General features: G+C 63.8%; 2 protein-coding genes across 3 annotated transcripts; both read left to right on the top strand.

Moving 5' to 3' along the window:
- Positions 1-718: 718 nt before the first annotated feature.
- On the top strand, positions 719-20,558 carry SCAMP4 (secretory carrier membrane protein 4). 2 transcript variants are annotated; one of them, XM_014845648.3, is made up of 7 exons: positions 719-819; positions 7,593-7,640; positions 9,815-9,943; positions 10,257-10,413; positions 11,778-11,879; positions 16,945-17,062; positions 18,895-20,558. In XM_014845648.3, the coding sequence occupies exons 2-7, from the start codon at positions 7,634-7,636 to the stop codon at positions 19,072-19,074; spliced, it is 693 nt and encodes a 230-aa protein (XP_014701134.1). In that variant the 5' UTR covers positions 719-819; positions 7,593-7,633; the 3' UTR covers positions 19,075-20,558. The 2 variants fall into 2 exon arrangements, with proteins under 2 accessions (XP_014701134.1, XP_070347755.1); XM_070491654.1 differs by lacking the exon at positions 719-819 and adding an exon at positions 5,390-6,206 and having other exon boundaries at positions 18,895-20,557.
- ADAT3 (adenosine deaminase tRNA specific 3) lies at positions 732-6,204 on the top strand. Its single transcript, XM_044753684.2, has 2 exons — positions 732-819; positions 4,453-6,204. Exon 2 carries the CDS (start codon positions 4,470-4,472, stop codon positions 5,535-5,537), a length of 1,068 nt encoding a protein of 355 aa, XP_044609619.2. The 5' UTR covers positions 732-819; positions 4,453-4,469; the 3' UTR covers positions 5,538-6,204.
- Positions 20,559-21,460: the final 902 nt, after the last annotated feature.

A 21,460-nucleotide genomic window follows, 5' to 3' on the forward strand; every position in this document is an offset into this window, starting at 1 on the left:
GCATTGCTTCCAGCGACATCCCAATGAAAGACCATCAATTTTTTTTTTAATAATCAGCAAAACGGGGGCTCTTGGCTAGCTTGACTGGCACATCCAGTGATGGAGAGATGTGCAAAAAAAAAAAAAAGAAAAACTAAACCACACAATCAATCTGAGTTTTTATTTAGAAAAGAAAAAAGAAAGTGACCAGCTACAAGCAAAATGGTTTCCCAGAGTGTTGTTTTCTGCAGGAATAGATGCTGAGAATCACTGAGTTAAACCCCGTTTCACTGGAATGAATAACTGGATTTGCTCATAAAATTAGCATGGCTTTCCCGGAAGAGTCAAGAATCCCCTTTGCCTACGGTACAAATGGGGAAACTGAGCCCTGGAGTCAGCCTGGGCCTCAGACCAGAATTGGAACCTGAGTCCACCCAGGTCTCTGGGGACAGCTCCTCGGGAACCACGTGGCAGCACCAAAGTATGCTCGGGGAGTGACTGGAGTGGGTGTCGTGTGCCTTTCTGCCTCAGTCTCCCTACTCTACTGATTTTCTCCAAGGGTCCCCAGGGTCCGACTTTTCTCCGCCGCCCGCACGGGTCTCGAACCCTCAACTCAACGCTCAACTGCCGGTCACGGGAGCGGCGCTCTGGGAAGGGGCGGAGCGAGGCGGCCGCGCGCGCGGCGTTGTGGGGATTGTAGTCCGGGCCCCGCCTCTGCCGCGCGCCGACCCCGCCCCTGGAACTACGCTCCCGTCGTGCCCCGCGGCGCCAGGCGGAGGCGGGGCGGGCGGCCGGTTGCTAAGACTTGGAGAAGCGCAGCGCTCGCGCTCGTCTCCTGAGGTAAGCGCGTGGCCTCTGGGGTCTCGGGCTCTCGCGACCCGGGCCCCCCCGGATGCGAGAGGGGGCGGCCACGGGGGGGTCTCGGCTGCGGGGGGCGCTGGCCGCGCGGGGAGCGAGGGGGCAGCCGGGCCGGACTGGCGCGTGCCTCAAACGGGCGGGGGGAGCGGCGCGTGTGCGCGTGCGCGCGGGGCGGCCGGGCTGCGGGACCCCGCTCCTCGCGACCCTCGCCTTTCTGCGCGTGCGCGCGCCCCTGCGGCCCGGCGTGGAGGCCCCGCGGGTCCAGCTGCTTCCGGTGCGCGTGCCCGCGGGTCATCGCGGCCAGCCCCCTGCCTCGGGGGTTCCCCGTTTGCAGCCTCCTGCCCGCCTTGGGCGCGGGGACTCTCCTAAACGCTCATCATCCCGCACGATGCTTAATCCAAGGGTGAATTTTCGAGACTACTTCTTATCCGGGCCCCGGGGATCAGGGGTCCTCTCCCGCGCCCCACATTTCCGAGGGTCTCGAGCTGTCATGCACAGGAGTGCCGCTTGTAGGGGGGCCAGGTTCAGGAAGTAAAAGCGCAGGACGCCCCGTTAAATTCGAATTCCTGATAGACGAGGAGTGATTTTTCTTTTAATTGTACGTCCCAAAGATCGCATGGGACAGGCGCACCCCAAAAGATCATATGCGCCGCCTCTGGAATTCGGGTTCATCGGGGCGTCCTAGGTATCACCCCGCAACCCCACTCCATTGGGGGCGTGTTAGCAATGCGAATTCAATTGAAGCCCCCTCCCTTTCCGGTGGAGCCGAGTCCTGGAAACGGCGTCTGGAACCAGCGCCCACCCAGCCCATGGGCGCCTCCGAGACCCCAGCCCTGGCTGTTCCTAATGCTCAGGACTCACTGCCCTGCTCTGCCTGTCTTCCAGGCCTGGCTGTGGGTCACTGCCTCTGAGGAGCCCTCCTGGGCTCCACCCGCCACAGTCGGGGCCCCCGAGAAGCTGTAGGGTGGTTTCCAGGCCAGGCCTGGGTTTTCTTGCTTTGTGCCCTACACAGCCCCGAGTGACAGTGGTGGGTTCCCGTTTCCCAGAGGGGGAAGCTGGCGTGGGGGGTAGGACTGGTGCCTGAGGCCTCAGGGGACAGGAGAGCTTCCTTCCGAGCTGGGGTCAGGGCTCCTGGGGCAGGGCCCGGACGCACCCAGTCCAGGCTCTCTCCCTCCCGACCTGGGGGTGAGATAAGGCCTCGAGCCCAAGGGTTACTGGGTGTCGCCTGCAGAGCCTGACTCGCTCGTGGAAGAAGTGCCGTTTCCCGTCCTCCTGGAGCCGAGTTCACTCCTGCTGGGACCCCAGGCCCACAGCCCCTGGGTGCCACCGGCTGCCCATTGTCCCCAGGAGTTCCAGAGCACGCCCGTTTTCCATTGGGATGCTGGAAGGGTGGGTGGTCCTAAGCCACTGACCCCATCGCCGTTAGGGGTCCCGTCTTTCTGGTCCAGGCAGCCCCTCCAGGGTGTGTGGTCCATGGGGAAGGGGCTGTCTTTGCAGTTGAACCCTCTCTGCCCTGGACAGAGGCAGCAGGCTCAGGACTGCAACGGTAAATGTGAAGGGACCCGCCTGAGCCCCTTGGAGACTTGGAGACGGAAGCTGTTGGCAAAGGGAAGGGACTGAGCTGGGCATGACCTGGGGAGAGCGCAGGCGGAGGGTGTGGGGGGCCAGGAGCTGGGAGAAGAGGAACTGAGGTGCGGTGGCCCCCGCCGCCACGCATCAGGTCCCCCCGGAGTGTTCAAGCGGGAGGTTTGTGGGTGGGTGCTCCGCAGGTGGCCCAGGCGTCACCCTCTGCAGAAGCTGTTTCCTTCTCGTGTAGAACGGGGTATGGACCCATCTTGCGTGGGCTGGAGCCTGCCAGTCTGTCTCGGAAGGCAGGGTCACTGAGCTGGTGAGTGGCCGGCTGCCAGGTTAGGTCCCAGCTCTGCCCGTCCCAGCCACGTGGCTCCCGGCAAGTCCCTTCACCTCTGGGAGCCTCGTCTCGGCCCTTAGAACAGGGATGGTCCCCGGATCTCCCTCCCCGGGTCAGTGGAGATGCAGGGGAGCCCGTTCGTGGAAGCCTGAGGACCCGTGGTGGTCACAGGACCCGCAGCTGTCCTCGAGGCGCCGGGCCTCGTCTGGGGTCTGCTGACTCACATCCTCCCCTCTCGGTCCCTTTCGCAGCCGCTCTGCTGAGATACAATTCACGGACTGCAGGTCACCCACTCATGAGGAGCGTTTTAGTGGTTTTTAATACGTTCACGGAGTTGAATAACTTTCATCTCTATCAGGTTCTAGAACATCCTCATCATACTGCAAAGCAACCCCATCCCATCAGCATCAGCCCTGCCCCCTCCCCAGCCTGTGACACCCACAAGCCTGCTCTCTGTCTGTGGATCTGCCTGTTCTGGACGTTTCAGGTCAATGGGATCACACACCGTGTGTCCTTCTGTGTCTGCTTCTCTCCTTTGGCATCGTGTGTTCAGGTCTGTCCGCATGCAGCCATGTCAGCGCCTCACTCCTTTTCACGACTTCATAATACTCCACTGTGTGTGTGGACCCGTGTGTGGATCCGTCAGCTGTCGTTGGACACTGGGGTTGTGTGCACCTTTTGGCCGTTGTGAATTGTGCTGCCGTTGACACATGTGTGCAGGTTTCTGTGTGCATGTGTGTTTTCAGTTTTCCTGGCCACATACCTAGGAGTGGAGTTGCTGGCTCAGATAGTGACTGTTTTGTCACTTTTACCCATCCTCCCTAGGGGTTGGTGGCCCAGCCAGCAGCGTCCCGCTGGCAGCCTCCTTTCCTTGTGGCTTGTTCTGTTTTAATCGGGCAGAGGATGTAGTCTGGGAGGGACAAACGAGGCTGTGTCTGTCTTTTGCCCTGGAGACAGTGAGAGCTTTGTGGCCCGGGGCAGGCCATCCGGGCCGTGGCTCCTGGACTTGGTGTGTGCCGGGAGCAGGATTTGGCATCGGTGCCGTGGGTCCTCCTGGGGGCTCTGCCTGGCACCGGCGTCGGGGGTGCAAGTGGGGCCCCCCACTTCCCACTTCTCACAGCTGCCCCCACGCCTCCGCTCTGTGCATTTGCCAGACTTGCGTCGTGACCTTAGGGCACGTTGTGTTGGATGAGGACCTCACGTGCCCTCCGAGGGGCCTGGCCAGTAACCACATGGGGGCCCGTGGGGTGCAGAGTGAGCCGGGGGTGCACATTGTGAGGGGTAAAAGCAGTTAGAAGCCCAGTTTTTAAATCGCACAAAGAAACAGGTGAAACCAATTTTAAGGATGTGTTTGTTTAACCAAGACACACAAAGCATTACCACGTAAGCACACAGTCAACATAAGGCAGCCGAGGCGGTTTACGCTCTCTCGTCCGTCTTAAGTCTCTGACATCCGGGCTGCGTTTCTGCTCACGGCACAGCTCAAAAAAAGAGAAAGAGAAAAAGTGGTGGCAGTTTAAACTCTGTGTAAACCCAGAGCTAGTAGGATGTGGGCGAGAGCGCGGTGGCCAGTGACGCGTTGTCCTTGGGCTGGAGCTCCGGACGAGCCTTCCGATGCGGCGCGCTCCTGGGACGGACCCCTCCGGCTCACCCCGGCCTCCCGCGGCTGACGGATGATGCTCTGCTCCGGTCTCTGTCTCCCACAGTCGGAGCCGTGCCGAGGATGGACCCTGCCCCGGGCGCCGCAGAGCAGCGTGGGGACCAGGAGGCCGAGAGCCCGGAGCGAGAACCCGCGCCGTGGCAGGCCCTCCCGGTCCTGTCTGAACAGCAGTGCGGGGCTGTGGAGCTGGTGCTGGCCTACGCTGCACCTGTCCTCGACAAGCGCCAGACCTCACGGCTCCTCAAGGAGGTGTCAGCTGTCCACCCGCTGCCCGCGCAGTCCCACCTCAAGAGGGTGCGGCCGAGCCGCGATGCCAGCCGCCCGCACGCGCTGGAGATGCTGCTGTGCCTGGCGGAGCCTGCCGTGGGCGCGTGCTCGCTTGCCGAGCTCCTGCCGTGGCCAGCTGTGGACGCCCGTGGCCTGGGACAGCCCTTCCTGGTGCCCGTGCCTGCCCGGCCGCCCCTGACCAGGGGCCAGTTTGAGGAGGCCCGTGCCCACTGGCCCACATCCTTCCACGAGGACAGGCAGGTGACCCGTGCCCTGGCCGGGCGGCTCTTCTCAGCACAGGAGAGGGCTGCGATGCAGGGCCACATGGAGCGGGCTATCCGGGCGGCGCAGCAGGCGGCCGCGAGGGGCCTGAGGGCCGTGGGGGCCGTGGTGGTGGACCCAGCCTCGGACCGCGTGCTGGCCACGGGCCACGACTGCCGCAGCCCGGCCACCCCCCTGCTGCACGCCACCATGGTGTGCATCGACCTGGTGGCCCAGGGCCAGGGCCGCGGCACCTACGACCTCAGGCCCCACCCCGCCTGCTCCTTCGCCCCGGCCGCCACCGCCCAGGCTGTCCGCGTGGGCTCCGTGCGCAAGCTGGACGAGGACGTGGACACGGATGAGGACGGCGTCCCCTACGTGTGCACCGGCTGCGACCTCTACGTCACCCGCGAGCCCTGTGCCATGTGCGCCATGGCCCTGGTGCACTCCCGCGTGCGGCGCGTCTTCTACGGCGCGCCCTCGCCCGACGGAGCCCTGGGCACCCGCCTCCGCCTCCACGCCCGGCCCGACCTCAACCACCGCTTCCAGGTGTTCCGCGGAGTGCTGGAGGCCACGTGCCGCCGGCTGGACCCCGACACGTAGGCCCCGTGCCCGCCCGCCCGCCGGCTTCCGGACTTCCTCTGCTCCGCGCTGGCCCTGGCCTCCTCGCGGACTCCACTTGTTGCCCCGGCCTCCTCGCGGACTCCACATGTTGCCCCGGCCTCCTCGCGGACTCCACTTGTTGCCCCGGCCTCCTCCCGGACTCCAGGCGTGGCCCCGGCCTCCTCGCGGACTCCACATGTTGCCCCGGCCTCCTCCCGGACTCCAGGCGTGGCCCCGGCCTCCTCGCGGACTCCACTTGTTGCCCCGGCCTCCTCCCGGACTCCAGGCGTGGCCCCGGCCTCCTCGTGGACTCCACATGTTGCCCCGGCCTCCTCGCGGACTCCACTTGTTGCCCCGGCCTCCCCTGCCATCATCCAGGAGGCTGTGGTCCTCTCAATTGTAGGGACACTCACGCCTGCCAGCCTCGGAACCAGCAGCCGTGCTGTTCCCGCCGGCCCGTGGGCGCACGTTTCTGCCCGGACTGAGCTCTCCCGGGACTGGAGCACAGCTGGGATCCAGCCGGGCCGTGGACCGTGGAGCCGGGCAGTCAGGCCTCGTTCCTCCAGCCACCTTCAGCCTCGAGCCCATGGGTTCTCTAGGATTGTGTCTCCTCTGTTTCGGGTCGGAAAACAGATGTGACCTGTAAAATAAACACAACCCCCAAACCAGGTTGGTGTCTGTTGATAGTCACGGGGCCATGGTGGCCGAGGGTCCCAGGTTCGGGGCAGTCCCTCCGCTGAGGGCCTGGGGTTGTAGGGCAGGGAGCTTCTGAGCCGAGTGTGGGCACAGTGGGGCCCCAGGTGTACCTCCCTGCCCGTGTCCTGGGTCTCGAAGGGCGTGACTGGCCAGGGTGTGTCTCCGCTGGTGTAGCCCGCTAGCTCAGAGTCAGCTGACCCCAAGGCTCCTTTGAGGCCATCCCATGTCTGCTTCACAGGGGCCCAGGGGGGTCCCCAGAGGGGGCCAGCGGGGTTCTGCCACAGAGCAGCTAGGGATAGAAGCAAGGTGTCAGGACTCAGAGCAGGCCCGTTTGTCACATAGCACCGTGCCCTGTCTGAGCACCCCGACCCTGCGGGGCCCCGAGGCAGCCCTGCTCTGAGCCCCCCCGAGCCCTCAGTGGGGGACGCCCGTGGCACAGGGCACGCGTGGGCTCTGTGCAGTGGACAGACACTGGCATGGGCCATGAGTCCACCAGGCCTGCAGGCAGGCTGGGCTGGGCCAGACGGAAGGTCCAGGTGGGGCCGTCACTGGGCTGAGGGGTGGGCCCTGGGGAACTCGATGTCACTGGACCCTTCCCACCTGGACTGTGGGTGAGAACACGTCCCAGCTTCCTGCCCCGTACTGGCCTGCAGGCCTTGGTGTCCACGCCCCAGTGCCAGGTGCTGGGGACATTCAGGCCCGGCTGTGCTGTGATGACTGGGCAGGGACTGGCTGTGGCCGTGTGGGCCCAGCCCTGTCTGGAAGTGGCGCCGTCTGCACGCAGAGCCCCTGTGGATCCGGCGGATGCTGCTCGGTTGTGCGCGTTGGGGCAGCCTGGCGTGGGGGCTGCTCCGTGACACAGTCACTTGGCTCCCTTTAGGAAGGGCCACTGCGTGCCCACTTGTCCCTGGGTGCTTCGCTTGGGGTGCACTGGGGACCTTGGCCCTGCAAGGCTCACGGGGGCAAACCCTGCACACCCAGAGAGTCTGGGCTGTGTGACTTGCCTGAGGTCACACAGCAAGTGTGCACACAGTTCTCGGTGACTTGGACGTGGGACCTTGCGGAGGCGCTCAGAGCCATCCTTTGGGGTGGGGGAGGAGGAGGAGGAGGGAGAGCAGTGGGGGCAGGTCGCTGGTCTCCCAGGAACGTCCTGGCTGTGGCCACTGTGGGGTGGGGCTGCAGCCTGACCCCCCGTCAGTGCAGATGCCCCCCAGGAGGCTGTGAGGCCAGCTGGTGACTGGGGTCCCGCATTTGGGGCTGGCCTTTCGGGAAGAGTCCAGACACCCCCTGGGTGGCCTGGCAGCTAGCACTGTACCCGGCAGCCGTGGGGACCCCCTGACTGTGGCTGTCTCCCCCTAGGTGGCTGCAGGCTTCGCCCCCAGCCGGTCATCACAGCAGAAATGTCAGGTGAGTCTTGCCCGGGGCCCTGCAGCGGGCGTCCCGGCTTCTCTGTCCTTCTAGGAAGTGTCCCCGGGCAGCTGGACGCACTGCGACCCCCTCGGGACGCACCTCACTCTTGTCCCCCAGGCGAGTGTCCGGCCCAGCCGGCCTTCTGCCTCAGGGCTCGCTTTGTCGTTGACATGATGGTGGGCATCGAGGTCCGGGCACCTGGGTTCACATCTGCCCGTGTCCGACAACACCCTCGCTCCGGCGGCCGCGGTGAAGAGCCCCCCCGGGCTGCCCGCCTCGTCCTGCTGGGGACCGGGAAGAGGAGGGAGGTGGGTGGACCACGCTGAGCCGGCTGGGGCAGAGCCGGCCATGGACCAGGCCCCCGAGGCCACGTCTGCACACACTGTCCCTCTGGGGCTCCCTATCTGCCCGGAAACTGAGGTTTCACGGTGCCGGGCAACTCGGCTGGCGGTTTTAGCCTCCGTCCTGTCCCAGTGCCTGCTGGCGGGACCGGCTGCTGAGAATGTCACCCTGTCCTCGCTTGGCTGGCGGGAGGTGTGGGGTCAACATCAGGCTGGGAGAGGGGTGCCGGTGACCAAGGGAGCAGCAGGACCTGGGGCTGGGAGCTGGGGGAACCGTTGTGGTGGCCTTGGGACCCGGTCTCAGGGCTGGGACGGGGGTGAGGGGTCTATGACCCGCAGTGGCAGGCTGGAGGCCTCCTCCCAGCCTCTCATCATAGAAGCAGCGAGTGGGCCGGCTCAGAGCAGATCGAATCCCTTGTCTGCTCAGGCTCAGGGCACTCCGTGGCGTCCTGAGGCTTCTCAGCCGCCAACACAGTGTGGTCTGCCTGGCCCACCTGCCCTCCTGCCCCTGATCTCGGTGCTCCTAGCCCAGCAGGTACCCACCCCAGGGCCTTTGCACTGGCGGCACCCTCCCCTAGAGGCCCCTGGGTTCCCTTCTTCACCGGCTTAGTCTTTGTCCAGATGCCACCCTTTGAGTGAGGCCTCCCCCGACCCCAGCACACGTGCCTGGCAGTCCTGCCTGCTCTGTTCTTCTCCCTGACAGCATCTTCTTGCACAGTGCACAGATACTCAGTTGTTATGATATTGTGGTCTGCCCCTGTGGCACGGTGGCCCTGGGGAACAGAGGCCTCCGTCTGCTTTGCCCCTTGTCCGGCCCTCGTCAGGGCCCAGGACACCTGTCCTGCAGCCGTGCTGGGGAGCATGCCACTGTTGAATCACGTGCCCAAAAGATAGGTTCAAGTCCAGACCCCACTACCTGGGAACGATGGGACCTCGTTTGGGAGTAGGGTCTTTGCAGGTGTAAGTGGGTAAGATGAGGTCACGAGATGGGGGATGCTAACATGTTGTGACAGACGTCCTTCTGAGAAGAGGGAGAGTTAGAGACAGACACACAGGGAGAGGCCATGTGACCGCGGAGGCAGAGACGGGCGATGCAGCCACATGTCAGGGACGCTGGAACCCCAGAGACTGGAAGAGGCAGGAAGGACCCTCCCCTGGAGTGTGTGGAGGGATTGCGGCCCTGCCCGCCTGGATCTGGGGCGTGTGGCCTCCAGGACTGAGAGAGGATAAATTTCTGTTGTTTTAAACCCCTGAGTTTGTGCTCATTAGTTACAGTGGCCCCGGGAAGCTCATCCATTCCCAGTGCCAGAAGCGTCTCTGGAGTCACAGGTGTTGACAGCACGTGGGCTCTGCCGCCGGGTCTGTGTTTCCTGTGAGCGCTGGAAGAAGTCACCACAAACGGGTGGCGTAAAATTTATCGTCTCACGTCCTGGCGTCAGGAGTCCAACAGGGTCCCAGGGGCTAAACCCAGGGCGGGCAGGGCGGGTCCTCACGGAGGTCCCAGGGGAGGAGCGTGTCCCGCCTCCTCCAGCTTCCAGAGGCGCCGCGTCCTGGGCTCAGGGCCCCTTCCTCCGTCCGCACGGCCAGCAGCGCAGCGTCCCCATCTCTGCCTCTGACCCTCCCGCCTCCCTCTGCTTGGACCCTGGGATGACCCTGGGCCCCGGGAATCCAGGGTCACCCCCATCCCAGGGGCCTCGACTTAGCCCGTCTGCAGAGTCTCTTTGCCGTGTGAGGTGACACGTGCACAGGGCCTGGGACGAGGACGGGGACGTCTTTGGGGCCGTGACTGAGCTGAGCCGGTGTGGTCCCGTGCTGTCGTCTGTCCCGCAGGAAAGGAGAACAACTTCCCGCCGCTGCCCAAGTTCATCCCGCTGAAGCCATGCTTCTACCAGAACTTCTCCGATGAGATCCCCATCGAGCACCAGCTGCTAGTGAAGAGGATCTTCCGGCTGTGGCTGTGTGAGCGGCGGGCGGGGCCGGGCGGGGGCTCCCTGGACCCCAGACACCCAGGCCGGGGCACGTCCAGGCCACGAAGCTGCCCCATCCTCAGCTGGGGAGAGCCTCAGGGTTTTGTGATAAACCTCGTCTTTCTAGTCAAGTTCTGTCCCGGCAGCGACATGGTGTGGGGGACAGAGCTGATGGGGCCGGCTGGGTGGGAGCCCTTGTCTGGCCCCGTGGTCCCCGCGCTGGTGGGAGCTGGCCTGCCTGCCCTGCCGGCTCGCCCGGGGGGTGGGAGGTGTCCCGGCTCACCCTCCTCGTCGCCCCTCCCCAGTCTACTGCGCCACCCTGGGGGTCAACCTCATCGCCTGCCTGGCCTGGTGGATCGGCGGCGGCTCGGGAGCCAACTTCGGCCTGGCCTTGGTCTGGCTGCTGCTCTTCTCCCCCTGCAGCTATGTGTGCTGGTTCCGGCCCGCGTACAAGGCCTTCCGGTAAGATGACGTGCGGCCCGCACCCCGAGGGGCCTCTGGGAGTGTGTGGGGCGGATGCGCGGCTCCCGACCAAGGCGGCCGGGACATCAACCAGGTGTGTACTCAGCTCCTCTTGGGGCCTGCGCCCTGGCCCACACCTGTCACTCTGGCCCAGAGATCAGTAAGTGTCCCTTTCTCCTGTCCAGTTTGGGTGACAGTTTATATCGAGTCTGCAGACTGAATCCAGCTGCTCCTTGTTTTGTTTTCTTTTGTAAGAAGCTTATTGAGATGGACTTTACGTAGCACACAACTCACCTACTTAACAGTTCACTGTTCTTAGCATCTTCACCAGGTTGTATGATCATCTCTAGTTCTAGAACATTCCATCACCCTAAAAAGAAGCCCTGTCCCCATGAGCAGTCACCCGCACCCCCTCCCCAGCCCCTGGCCCCCACGAGCCCGCTCTCTGTCTGTGGATCTGCCTGTTCTGGACGTTTCCCGTCAATGGGATCACACACCGTGTGTCCTTCTGTGTCTGCTTCTCTCCCTGAGCGTCGTGTGTTCAAGGTCCATCCACGTGCGGCTGTGTCAGGGCTTCGCTCCTCTTCACGGCCACGTAATAGTCCAGTGTGTGGATGGACACACTCATTGTTGATGGACACTCCGGTTGTGTCTGCCTTTTGGCCGTTGTGAGCTGTGCTGCTGTGCACATTTGCCCCGAGCCGGCCCCCGCTCTGAGGCCTGTGCCGTGTCTGCTGCTAGGTGGTCCCCGAATCCCAGGCTCAGAGTGTGTCAGCCCTTCTTGGAGCCAAGAACCAGAAGCCCGCCCACATTTGCAGCAGCTGGAGGAGGGCTGGGGCTCGAGGTCCCCAGCTGGCTCGGGCAGACATGTGCAGGACAGCACAGCGCCGTGGGCCCTCGGGGACAGCCCTGCTCTGTGAGAGCTTCCCCTCCTCCTCCAGCCCCGGGTCCCCCAGCACCTACCGGCCCTCAGTGCACTGGCAGCGGCCTGGGGCGGGGGCCCTGCAGCTGTCCCTCGGGCTCAGGGCAGCGTGCAGGGCCCCTCGAACCCGAGATGCACCGTCTGCCCAGATTACTCTCTGACAACCGCGTGAGCGTGGCGTGCACGCGGGACTCGGTCAAACCCTTAGGACGCAGGAGAGCGGCCCTACGTCCTTCCCAGTGGAGGTCCGATGGCTGTAGCATCTGTTCAGAGGTGCTGCGTGCTAGCCCCTGCGGTCAGAGCCCGCTGGGCTCGTGTGCGGTGACCCGAGCGTCAGTGTCGGAAGGAGGAGGGAAGCCCGCTTTGCCGTCTGCTGCCCCTGTTCCTCGGGGGCGCCGTCCGGGGCGCGGGCCACGGTAACGGCGTGTCGTTTCCTCCCCAGAGCCGACAGCTCCTTTAACTTCATGGCCTTCTTCTTCATCTTCGGAGCCCAGTTTGTCCTGACCGTCATCCAGGCCGTCGGCTTCTCGGGCTGGGGCGCATGGTAAGCGGGGCCCGTGGGAGCCGTGTGGATAGACGCGCCAGTGTGATGCGTGGGAGCTGTGGAAACATGGGAGGACACACACACCCGTCAACGTGGGCCACGTGCTGACAGATGGGCCCCAGAACCCGGGCCGGCCGGGAGGGACCGGGGGTTTGCCCCCTGCTCCTGGAAACACTCTGTGGGGCGGGGGGCCGGGCCCAAAGCACAGACCCAGGGCCACGTTCTGCCGGCCACAGCTGCGTTCCATCCCGGCTGGCTGCTGGGCAGCATGGTCCTGCGGCGTGTCCTGGGAGGAGGGCTGGGAGATGGAGAGAGGGCCTGCCCCACAGCACCGCCTGTGACCCCGGCGTCCAGAGAGCGCTCGACCTTCGTTGGTTTGCCTGTAAGGTGTTACAGGACGTTTCTGTGGCAACTGTACAAATGACTCCAAGCCTAGGGACTTAAAGTGAAACACACACATCATCTCACATCCTGGGATCGGGAGTCCGACAGGGTCCCACGGGGCTAAACCCAGGTGAGGGCAGGGTGGGTCCTCCCGAGGCCCCAGGGGAGGAGCGTGTCCCGCCTCCTCCAGCTTCCAGAGGCGCCGCGTCCTGGGCTCGGGGCCCCTTCCTCCGTCCGCACGGCCAGCAGCGCAGCGTCTCCATCTCGGCCTCTGACCCTCCCGCCTCCCTCTGCTCAGGACCCTGGGATGACCCTGGGCCCCGGGAATCCAGGGTCACCCCCATCCCAGGGGCCTCTACTTAACCTGTCTGCAGAGTTCCCTCTGCCTCGTGAGGTGACACATCCACAGGGCCAGGGACCAGGACAGGGTCATCTTTGGGGCCTTCTGCCCACCCCGGTTGTCTGGCCTCGCAACTTTGGGGTCTTCTTGCTCACTTGTGGGCCTCCTGGCTCCTGGTTTGGGCCCCCGGGCTGCCCTCATTTCCGCGGTTCTCATTCTCGTCACTCTTCTCCGCTGTCAGCTGGGAGTGCTGCCGCGATCTGTCCTGCCCGGAGACAGGTCATGCCGTCTCTCTGGCCTTGGAGGCCTCGTGCGGGTGTTCGCGGCCTCGTGGGCCCGGCTTCTTGAGCTCCTTCCTTGTGGTCTGTTTCCTGCCGTGCCTGCCCCATCCTCTGTGCAGAGCCTTGCCCCGTCTGCTTCTCGCCAGATCTTCCAGAATCTTGCCTCCCCCACATGGCCCTGGCACTCCCTTCCTGCGTGGGGAGCAGGTGGGCTCTGCGGGGACCCTGAATGTTGCATTCCTTCTTGGCTGACACCCTCCCAGATCTGGGTCTGGAGGACCAGTAATGGGCTGTCTTGGGGTCCCCAGGACCCTCCCAGGTGTGGGGACCCCCGGGGACCCCAGGACTCAGCCATGGTCGTCCTCACGGCTGTGGTTTCTGCAGAGAAAGGACATGAGTAAAAATGAGCAGAAGGAAGGGCATGTGGGGCGGGGGCGGGGGCGGGAGACCAGGCAGAAGCTTCCAGAGTCCTCTCCCAGGGGAGTCCCACAGGACGTGCCTGATTCCCCCAAACCAGATGTGACAGCACGTGTGAGGGACCGTCCCCAGGACTGGGTTCTCGGGCCGGGCATGGGATTCCAGGCTCAGGAGGGGAGCAGAGCTCGACCAGAGCCTGTGTCTGCACAGACGGCTGAGGGCTGGGAGCCCGGGTAGTGTGGCTGACTGAGCCCGAGTCCAGGTCCAGACGCCACTGGGGGCCGGCCTGGTGAGCCGGCCTCTGCGAGGTGGCGGCCTCAGGCCCACCATTGCAGCTCTCTTCTGCCCGGTGCCCCACTTCCTGGCTTCCATGCAGGGCGGGTGAGCCCTTCTTCCGCGGGGCCGGCTTGCAGAAAGGCCCCTCCAGGAGCGAGCTTTTCCTCCTCGAGTCAGGGCAGGACGGGGCGAGGGGACGGGCGCCCAGCAGCTGGTGCCCTCGGGGAAGGGAGTGGCCGAGGCGTCTTCCTCCTCTGTAAAACTAAGAGGATGAGAACAGTAATGACACTGCTGCTTGTGTAGGCGGGCCCTGACTCGTGTGCTCCCTATAAAGGGGCGACATTCCTCCCATTCGCAGATGGGGAGACTGGGCCCAGGCAGGGTGGGAGACGCGAGAGTGCGGGCAGCCGGCCCTCCTGGCTGTGCTTTCTTCGTGCGTGCCAGCCCGGGGCCTGGAGGGGACCACGCTGGCCCTGTCCGGGGCTGAGGGCAGGGAGCCACATCCTGCCTGGGTCTCCCATCCCTGGTCTGTCTGTCCATCATCATCCACCCCCCCCACCCCCCCACCCCAGCCGTGCGGGCCCTGCGCAGCGGCAGTCCCCTGTGTCACCACCAGGGGGCGGGCAGACCGCGGGCTCCGGCTCCTCCCCGCCCGGCCCTCCTGGGGCTTCAGGGCAGCTCCTGGTGACAGCGCTTTGCTGGGGAGCCTTGCAGGCTGTCCCCGTGCAGAGCGAGGCCCCCAGGAGGCCTGCGTCCGGGCTCCACGCCCAGCCTGTGTCCTGTGTGTGGCTCCATCCGTCCTTCCCCACACGCTCTGGTCATCTGTCTCCCCGGGAGACACTTGCCTGTGAACCTATAAAGCGGAGGGACTTCTGAAATGTATGAACATGTTGTGTACACATGAGCGTGATGCTCTTCACACCCGAGAAGGTGACTGTGACCCCCTAGGGCCACAGGGCGCCCAGCGTGTTGCCACCGTCCATGGCTCTGAGCTTCGTTTTCTCTTCAACTGGCTTTCTCTGTCGGGCCACTTGGAGGTCTGCAGAAGGGCGCAGGTGGGCCGGAACGCGGCCGTTCCCCGCACCCAGGAGCCCCCCATGGCCTGGGCCGCAACAGAGACCCGCTGGGTGCCATGCGCCCCTGACCGCGGCTCTGCGGGTCCCACCACCTTTCCACCAACATCTTTTCCTGTTTGGATCCCGTGTGGCGTTTGCTTGAGTTTTGCTTGAGCGGTTTGTTCACCTCGGGCGCCAGGTGAGGTCGCCCGCCTCGTGGGTGGCATCTCTCCCAGGCCCCCGCCTGTGGGCTCCGTCATCCCGCAGAGACTGCCGCAGTTGGGGTTTTAGGGTAATGGCTTTACCCGGAGAGCTTTCACGGGCCAGAAGGCCACCTTTTTAACGAGTGTACAGTTCACTGCTTTCAGTGCATTCACAAGCTTGTGCAACCAGCACCACTGTCTCATTCCAGAACATTCCATCACCCCAAAAAGCAGCCCCGTCCCCATCAGCATCACCCCCACTCACTCCCCAGCCCCCGGCCCCCATGAGCCCACTCTCTGTCTATGGATCTGCCTGTTCTGGACGTTTCCCGTCCATGGGGTCACACGCTGTGTGTCCTTCTGTGTCTGTGTCTCTCCCTGAGCGTCGTGTGTTTGCGTCCGTCCACGTGCAGCCGTGTCCGGGCCTCGCTCCTCTTCACGGCCACGTCGTGCTCCAGCGTGTGGGGGACACGTGTGTCCATCAGCCGTCGATGGGCGCTGGGGTCGTGTCCACTCTGGCTGTCGTGAGTGCAGCTCTGAAGTTTCTGTAAGTTTCCTTGTGGACATGTGTTTTCATGTCTCTCGAGTGTCCCCCCTGGAGTGAATGGCTGGATGACCTGGTGACGATTTTAACCTGAGGAGCTGCAGCCGCCCCCACAGGTTCTGCAGGCTGCGTCCCTGTGCCGTCCTTGCACGTTCTGTCCCCTGTCCCTGGTTCAAGTTCCTGGCTGAGCGGCCTCAGGGGAGCACCTGGCACCCCTTGTCCCCTGCCTGCCGCCTGCCCCTGTCTGCAGGCCTCTCTGCGGCCACCTGCTGCCCCCCGCCGCTCTCCGTGGCTCTGCCGGGTGCGGCTGGGATGCGGCGGCTCTTCCCTTGCCTGGAGCTGAGCGAGGCCAGTGTGTCCCCTGCTGTTCCTGAGGGGCGTCATCCTGGGTTGTAACTGAGATTGTTCTCCTGGGAGCGGCCGGCCGCCAGTTGGCTCCTGGGCGTGTCTGGGAGGCTGGTGCCCCCGTGGAGCCTTCTCCCGTGTACATTCCCACTGGGGGTGCGTCCTCCCTCCCCAGAGACTCCGCTCCTCGGGCTGGCCCCCCACCTGCCCAGCCCCTTTTCCAGGGCCCCGATCCTGTGGGAGATACTGATCCCCAGAGGATGCCCCTGGCAGACCCAGCACCTCTGCTCCAGCCGCCCCACCTGGCCCGGCCCCAGCTGCCCGTCCGTCCCGCCCAGCGTCCACTGAGCCCTCGGCCACTGGCCTTTCTCACACCCCTCACGGCGCAGAGCACTGTGCATGGAGTGTTGCCCCTCATTTCACAGAGCGAGTACTGTGTTCTCGTGTGCAGGTGTGTACCACACGCACGTGTTTATAAACACTTTGTGGAAGGAGACGTGGCAGAAGGATTGCGTTCATTCCCTTTGGTCTGGGGAGGGTGTTGGCGGGAGGGAGGCCATTCATTGTATATTCTTTTGAGTTTCCTGGATCTCAAACCGTGTGGTTTTATGACTCGTTAAGAAAAAGTATTCTCAACAATTCCGTGTTTCCTGTCTGCCCACTCCCAGAGGCGAGAACGGGTAACGAGATGGATGTTCTGTGTACGGACTGATGACGTCGCGGGTTTCACGGGCTCTTGCTGCTCCTGGCTGGTCTTCCGCTTTCTTTCTTCCCTCTTATGTTTTAGCATCTCCTGGGTATTCCGACGTGCGGCTGTAGCATGATTCATGTTTGTGTCATCCCAGCCGGTGAATGTTTAGCTTCCTCCCAGCTTCTCATTATTACAAATAATTACTGTGGCTAAATTCTTAGAAGTTGAATAGTTGGGGTAAAGGCCACACACTCCAGCTGACAGGGCAGTGTCCACATCCTTACCTCACACACACCAAGTTTGCCGGTTCGACGGCGGAAGAATGACATTCTGATGTGTGTGTCTTCATTGGTGGGTTTAAACGTCATTTCTCCTGTTTACTGGCCTCCTGGTACTCCTCGTACAAATTGCCCATCTCTCTGCTAGTTTATCTTTCTTGTTGGTTTGTCGGAGCTCTTTACATAGAAAGGATCGTGCACCCTGCTCTGGCAGACCTGCTAGCACCCACGCTCTCTCTTGCCCCTTGCAGTGGTTGGCTGGCAGCGATCGGGTTCTTCCAGACCAATGTCGGGGCTGCTGTGGTCATGCTGCTTCCAGCCATCATGTTCTCCATGTCAGCTGCCCTGATGGCCGTTGTGATCATGAAGGTAAGTCCTCTGGGTCCCGGGACGTCCAGCTTCTTCCCATGCTTCCTGTCCACGTGCCCCCCCCAGCCTCGAGGGCTCGTCTTGTCTCTCTGTCAGCAGCAAGAGCCTGAGTGTCAAGGAAGCAAGGAGACCCTCCGTGGTCCGCACCCTCCACTGCTCGGGCGGGGACCCTGCCTGCCCCGCCCACCACGACCTGGCAGTGAGGGAGGCCTGGGGAAGTGGCAGAGCATGGGCTGACGACATGTCTGCCTCTGGGGGCGCTGTCTGCTGGAGCCCCGGCACACACGTGTGCCCAGGTGTAGCCCACGCCGCCTGATTCGGCCACCACCGGCCGCGCGTTCCCATTTACAGTTAGATTCAAGTGGAGTAAAATTAAGTGAAACTAAAACTTCAGCATCTCCACTTGCGCCGCCTCATTGCGAGTGCTCAGGGCCGACCGTCTCCCCCATTGCCGGCGCTCCGGTTGTTTGGAGCCTCCCTGCAGGAGACGTGCGCACTGTAGCCCCGGAGGCATCGGCCGCACCAGGGTCGTCCCGGAACCACGTGAGACCCAACGGGCCGCGAGGCCCACGGTGCGTCTGCCCAGCCTTCCCAGAGGTGCCGTCCCGGCTGGCCGCCCGCCATGTGCAGGGGCGCTGCTCCGGAAGCCAGCCCTGCGCCGGGCGACAGGGTTGCCAGCGACATTTAAAAACTGGTTTTGAGGCACCGGCCCGGTGGCACAGTGGTTAAGTTCGTGTGACCCACTTTGGCGGCCCAAGGTTTGTGGGTTCTGATCCTGGACATGGACCTAGCACCACTCATCAAGCCCTACTGTGCCAGCGTCCCACATACAAAACAGGAAGATTGATGCAGATGTCAGCTCAGGGACGGTCTTCCTCGCCAAAAAAAAAAGGAAAGTTTTAAGTCCCTTCCGGCCTCCTTGCCACGCGCCCTCATGGCTGCAGCAGCATTGCAGTCTGGGCTGTTGACCCCGTGCCCTTGGCTGTCTGGGAGGACAGAGAAGCGCTTGGCGCCCCAAATCCCTCCAGCCGTCTGGACGACCTGCAGGGAGGAGGGAGAAACGAGCAGAAACCGTGAACATCTCTAGAGCCCTGGCCGGGAGCCGCCCGTGTCCAGCAGGGTCTTCTGCTCAGCACAAGAGGGAGACAGACAGGCCACCGGACGGGGTCCCCAGGGGCACTGCAGGCTTGGCGGGTCGCTGGCAGGGGGGTTGCAGAGAAGACGACTCCAGCGGGACGCAACCACCGCGCAGCCTGACCGACGTCAGGAACCTCGAGTGGAAAGGCCATTGTCTTGGTTCCTGAATTTGCCACTTTCCAGAAATAGCGCAGCCCGGTGCCCCTAGGGGCACAGCTTTTCTGGACAGTGAGGAGTCGGTGGTCCGTCCCTGGGGGCCCCTGTGGGGGAAATAATCGTCTGCCTAGAGATGGCTGTTGCGACGGACAGGGTCCAGGCCTGACGCGCCCGCGTCACAAGGCCGTCGAGGAATCATTACCTGAGTTTTTTGTGCGTTTCTGCCACCAGGCGCCGCCCCGCGAGGCGGTGGGTGTCAGGCGGGGGCGGTCCCTGAGGAGACACACCCCAGGCTGCCCGCAGGACAGAAATGCTCGTGGCTGAGGGTGGGCCAGGCAGGGGCAGCTGAGATCAACTCTGAGAGGTGACCGTGGCCCAAGTGCCCGATCCCGGTGTCTGTGTTTTCTAAAGTTTCCACAAAGAGCATTCTGTTACTTTTGTGATCCGTTTAAGGAAAGCGTCACCTGCAGCACGAATGGGTCTCCTCGTCCCGCAGACCCTCGCTGACTCCTCTGCTTCCCTGCCCTCCACCCCTGCAGGTGCACAGGATCTATCGAGGGGCTGGCGGAAGCTTCCAGAAGGCGCAGACGGAGTGGAGCACAGGTGCTTGGCGGAACCCGCCATCTCGGGAGGCCCAGTACAACAACTTCTCCGGGAACAGCCTGCCCGAGTACCCCACGGTGCCCAGCTACCCGGCCGGTGGCGGCCAGTGGCCCTAGAGGGAGCCAGCCGGCCTGCCTCCCCCTCCACTCCCGCTGCTGCCCTGGGTCCCCTGAGCCCTGGAGCCTGTACCCCGTCCCTCCCGGGCAGCAGCTCAGCCTCTCCCCGAGCTGGGACGGCAGGAGGGGTCAGTGGCCGCCAGGGCTCCCAGCCAGGCTGCCCCGCGTTCCTCTCCCTGCCCTGCTGGCACAAGGATGCTCTCCTCACCCCCACCGCGCTCGCCCCAGAACCGCGGCGGCCTCACACTCCCCGTGCGGTCTCAGAGGGCCCACCGCGGCCTCCTCGTCAGGGCGCTCGCCCCATGCCAGGACGAGGGAGCCTCGGCACCAGGTTGCTGGGCCCCTCGGGCGACAGAGGGACTTGAGGCACAGCGGCTCCTCGGGACTTTTGTCCTCCTGAGTCCCCCACCGCCTGCTGCGGGAGGGCCCACCGGCTGAGCCCTCAGGATGGCCAGAGGCAGATCCGTCGCCTCCACGATCTGAGCGCTGCCCCCGCCCCCGTTTGTCTGTCCGTCCATCCCAGTCCCTCCGCCCCGGGCTGCTCGGCTGCTGTGGGGGCCAGCCTGCCTCCCACCTCCTGCCCACGGTCACTCGCATCCCGAGACGCCTTTTCCCTGTAATGGTTAGAAGTCCACGCCCGGGGAGGCTAAGGGAGAGAGGCCCCACCAGCACCCCGCCCCGTGCAGGCGCAGAGGAGAGCGGGCGGCTCTTGAGGTCACGCCTGCCCTGGGCCGGCCCTGTTCTGGATCCGCGGGAGGCGGGGCGTGCAGTTTCTCAGGAGGGCAGCCCTGGGAGGAGACGGCGACCCACCTCTGTGCCTTATCGAGGAGTCTGAGCAGCCTCGCCGTGCTTGCTCCCTTCCCCTTCTGCTGGCTTCTTCCAGACGAAGGAACCCAGTGTCCCGGGGGCTCTGCAGCCGCTTTGTGAATGGACGGACCACAGGAGGCCTCCTGGTGGCCTCAGGCTGCCAGGTGCCCCTCCCTCCCCAGCACTGCCCCTCGGCTGCTTCCCCGGGACGCCTGCTTCTAGAAGCCCTCGGCCGGAGGGCCACGCTGTTCCCTGGGCCTGCGCTTGCTTGCTTGAGCTGTTTGTGCCATGGTCCCTGGAGGAAGTGGCTGCATCCAGGTCCCCAGCGGACGAGGCCTCCTGGATGGAAACCCAGCCCCGGGTCTCCTGGTGCCCCTAACGTCCCCGAGCCGGCCTCTCGCACGGAGAGGTGCTCACCGTGGGGCCGAATCTCGTCATGACCCTAACGCTGATGGTGACACAGCCCGTTGGCCAGGTGGTCAGCGAGTGGTCACCCCATGTCGGAGGAAGACACATGGATTCACCACGGCTCCCCCCTCCCCCGTGCCCCCACTGTCCTTGGCACCTTTGTTAATACGTTGAGGTGGTTTTTGTTATCAGAAAATATCCTGGAAATAAATACGTTCTTTCTGCATCTGAGCCAGCCTCCCTCCCGGGGGGCTGTTTGTGGCACGTGTGTGTGTGTGTGTGTCTGTCTGTCTGTCCCCGCCCGGGCCTTCCTCCCAACATAGGGTCCCAGCACTCGGCCTCCAGCAGGATAAACCAGGACCAGCCTGTGCACCTGGCCGCAGGGCCTGTCATCGAGGGTGACACCCCAGACACCCTGCAGTAGGTCTCACCTGTGGACCCAGCCCCGACGGGGCACCTGAACCTCTCTGGGCCCTGAGGAGGGAGCCCGGCTCCACCAACACCACCTCCCACCCCTGGCAGCCTCACCCTCACGCCGTGGCCACATGCCACCCCTGTCCCTGGTGGTCCCGTACCGAAGGGACATTGGACAGAGGTGCACACAGAGAACTCCATGTGAAGGTCTCCTTGTTTTTTTTTTACATCAACCCATTTTCTTCATGCTCAACGGTTTTCATTTGAAAATTGGAATTCACAGAAAATGAGAAGCCAGTGTCGCTTGCCATAAAGGCACAGTCGTGGTAGAAATAGCTGGAGTAGAACCGGCCAGGCCTTACAGAGGCCCAGCCGGAGGGGCCCCTCCCGGGGCGCATGGTGGGGACCTGTTGGTGGCAGAGAGTGGACGCCCTACGTGTACGTGGGAGGGAGGGCAGGCGTCTGTCTTCCCACAGGACACTTGGCTCCCACAGAGTGGAAGGAAACTAAGACCCACAGAGAAACTGGACAGACAGCGCCAAGCAAACGGCGGGGGTGGAACTGTGTTCCCCCGAATTCATGCGTGGAAGGCTGCCCCCAGGACCTCAGGAGGGGCCTCATTTGGATATAGGGCCGTCGTAGTCGTCAACAGTCAAGATGAGAGCTTGAAGGTGGCCCCTGGCCCAGTATGACTGGTGTCCTTATAGAAGGGACACCTGGACAGAGACAGGCACAGAGAGGACCCCACGTGGAGACG

The sequence above is a fragment of the Equus asinus genome, chromosome 20 (assembly GCF_041296235.1).
Source record: "Equus asinus isolate D_3611 breed Donkey chromosome 20, EquAss-T2T_v2, whole genome shotgun sequence".
In the NCBI taxonomy this organism is placed as follows: domain Eukaryota; kingdom Metazoa; phylum Chordata; class Mammalia; order Perissodactyla; family Equidae; genus Equus; species Equus asinus.

What these genes read in the sequence shown, in the direction of transcription:
- ADAT3 (XM_044753684.2), top strand. Translation starts at nt 4,470, where the DNA reads ATGGACCCTGCCCCGGGCGCCGCAGAGCAGCGTGGGGACCAGGAGGCC.
- SCAMP4 (XM_014845648.3), top strand. An exon ending in GATCTTCCGGCTGTGGCTGT is followed by an intron (nt 9,944 to 10,256) that starts GTGAGCGGCGGG and finishes GCCCCTCCCCAG; the next exon opens with TCTACTGCGCCACCCTGGGG. An exon ending in TGGCCGTTGTGATCATGAAG is followed by an intron (nt 17,063 to 18,894) that starts GTAAGTCCTCTG and finishes CCACCCCTGCAG; the next exon opens with GTGCACAGGATCTATCGAGG.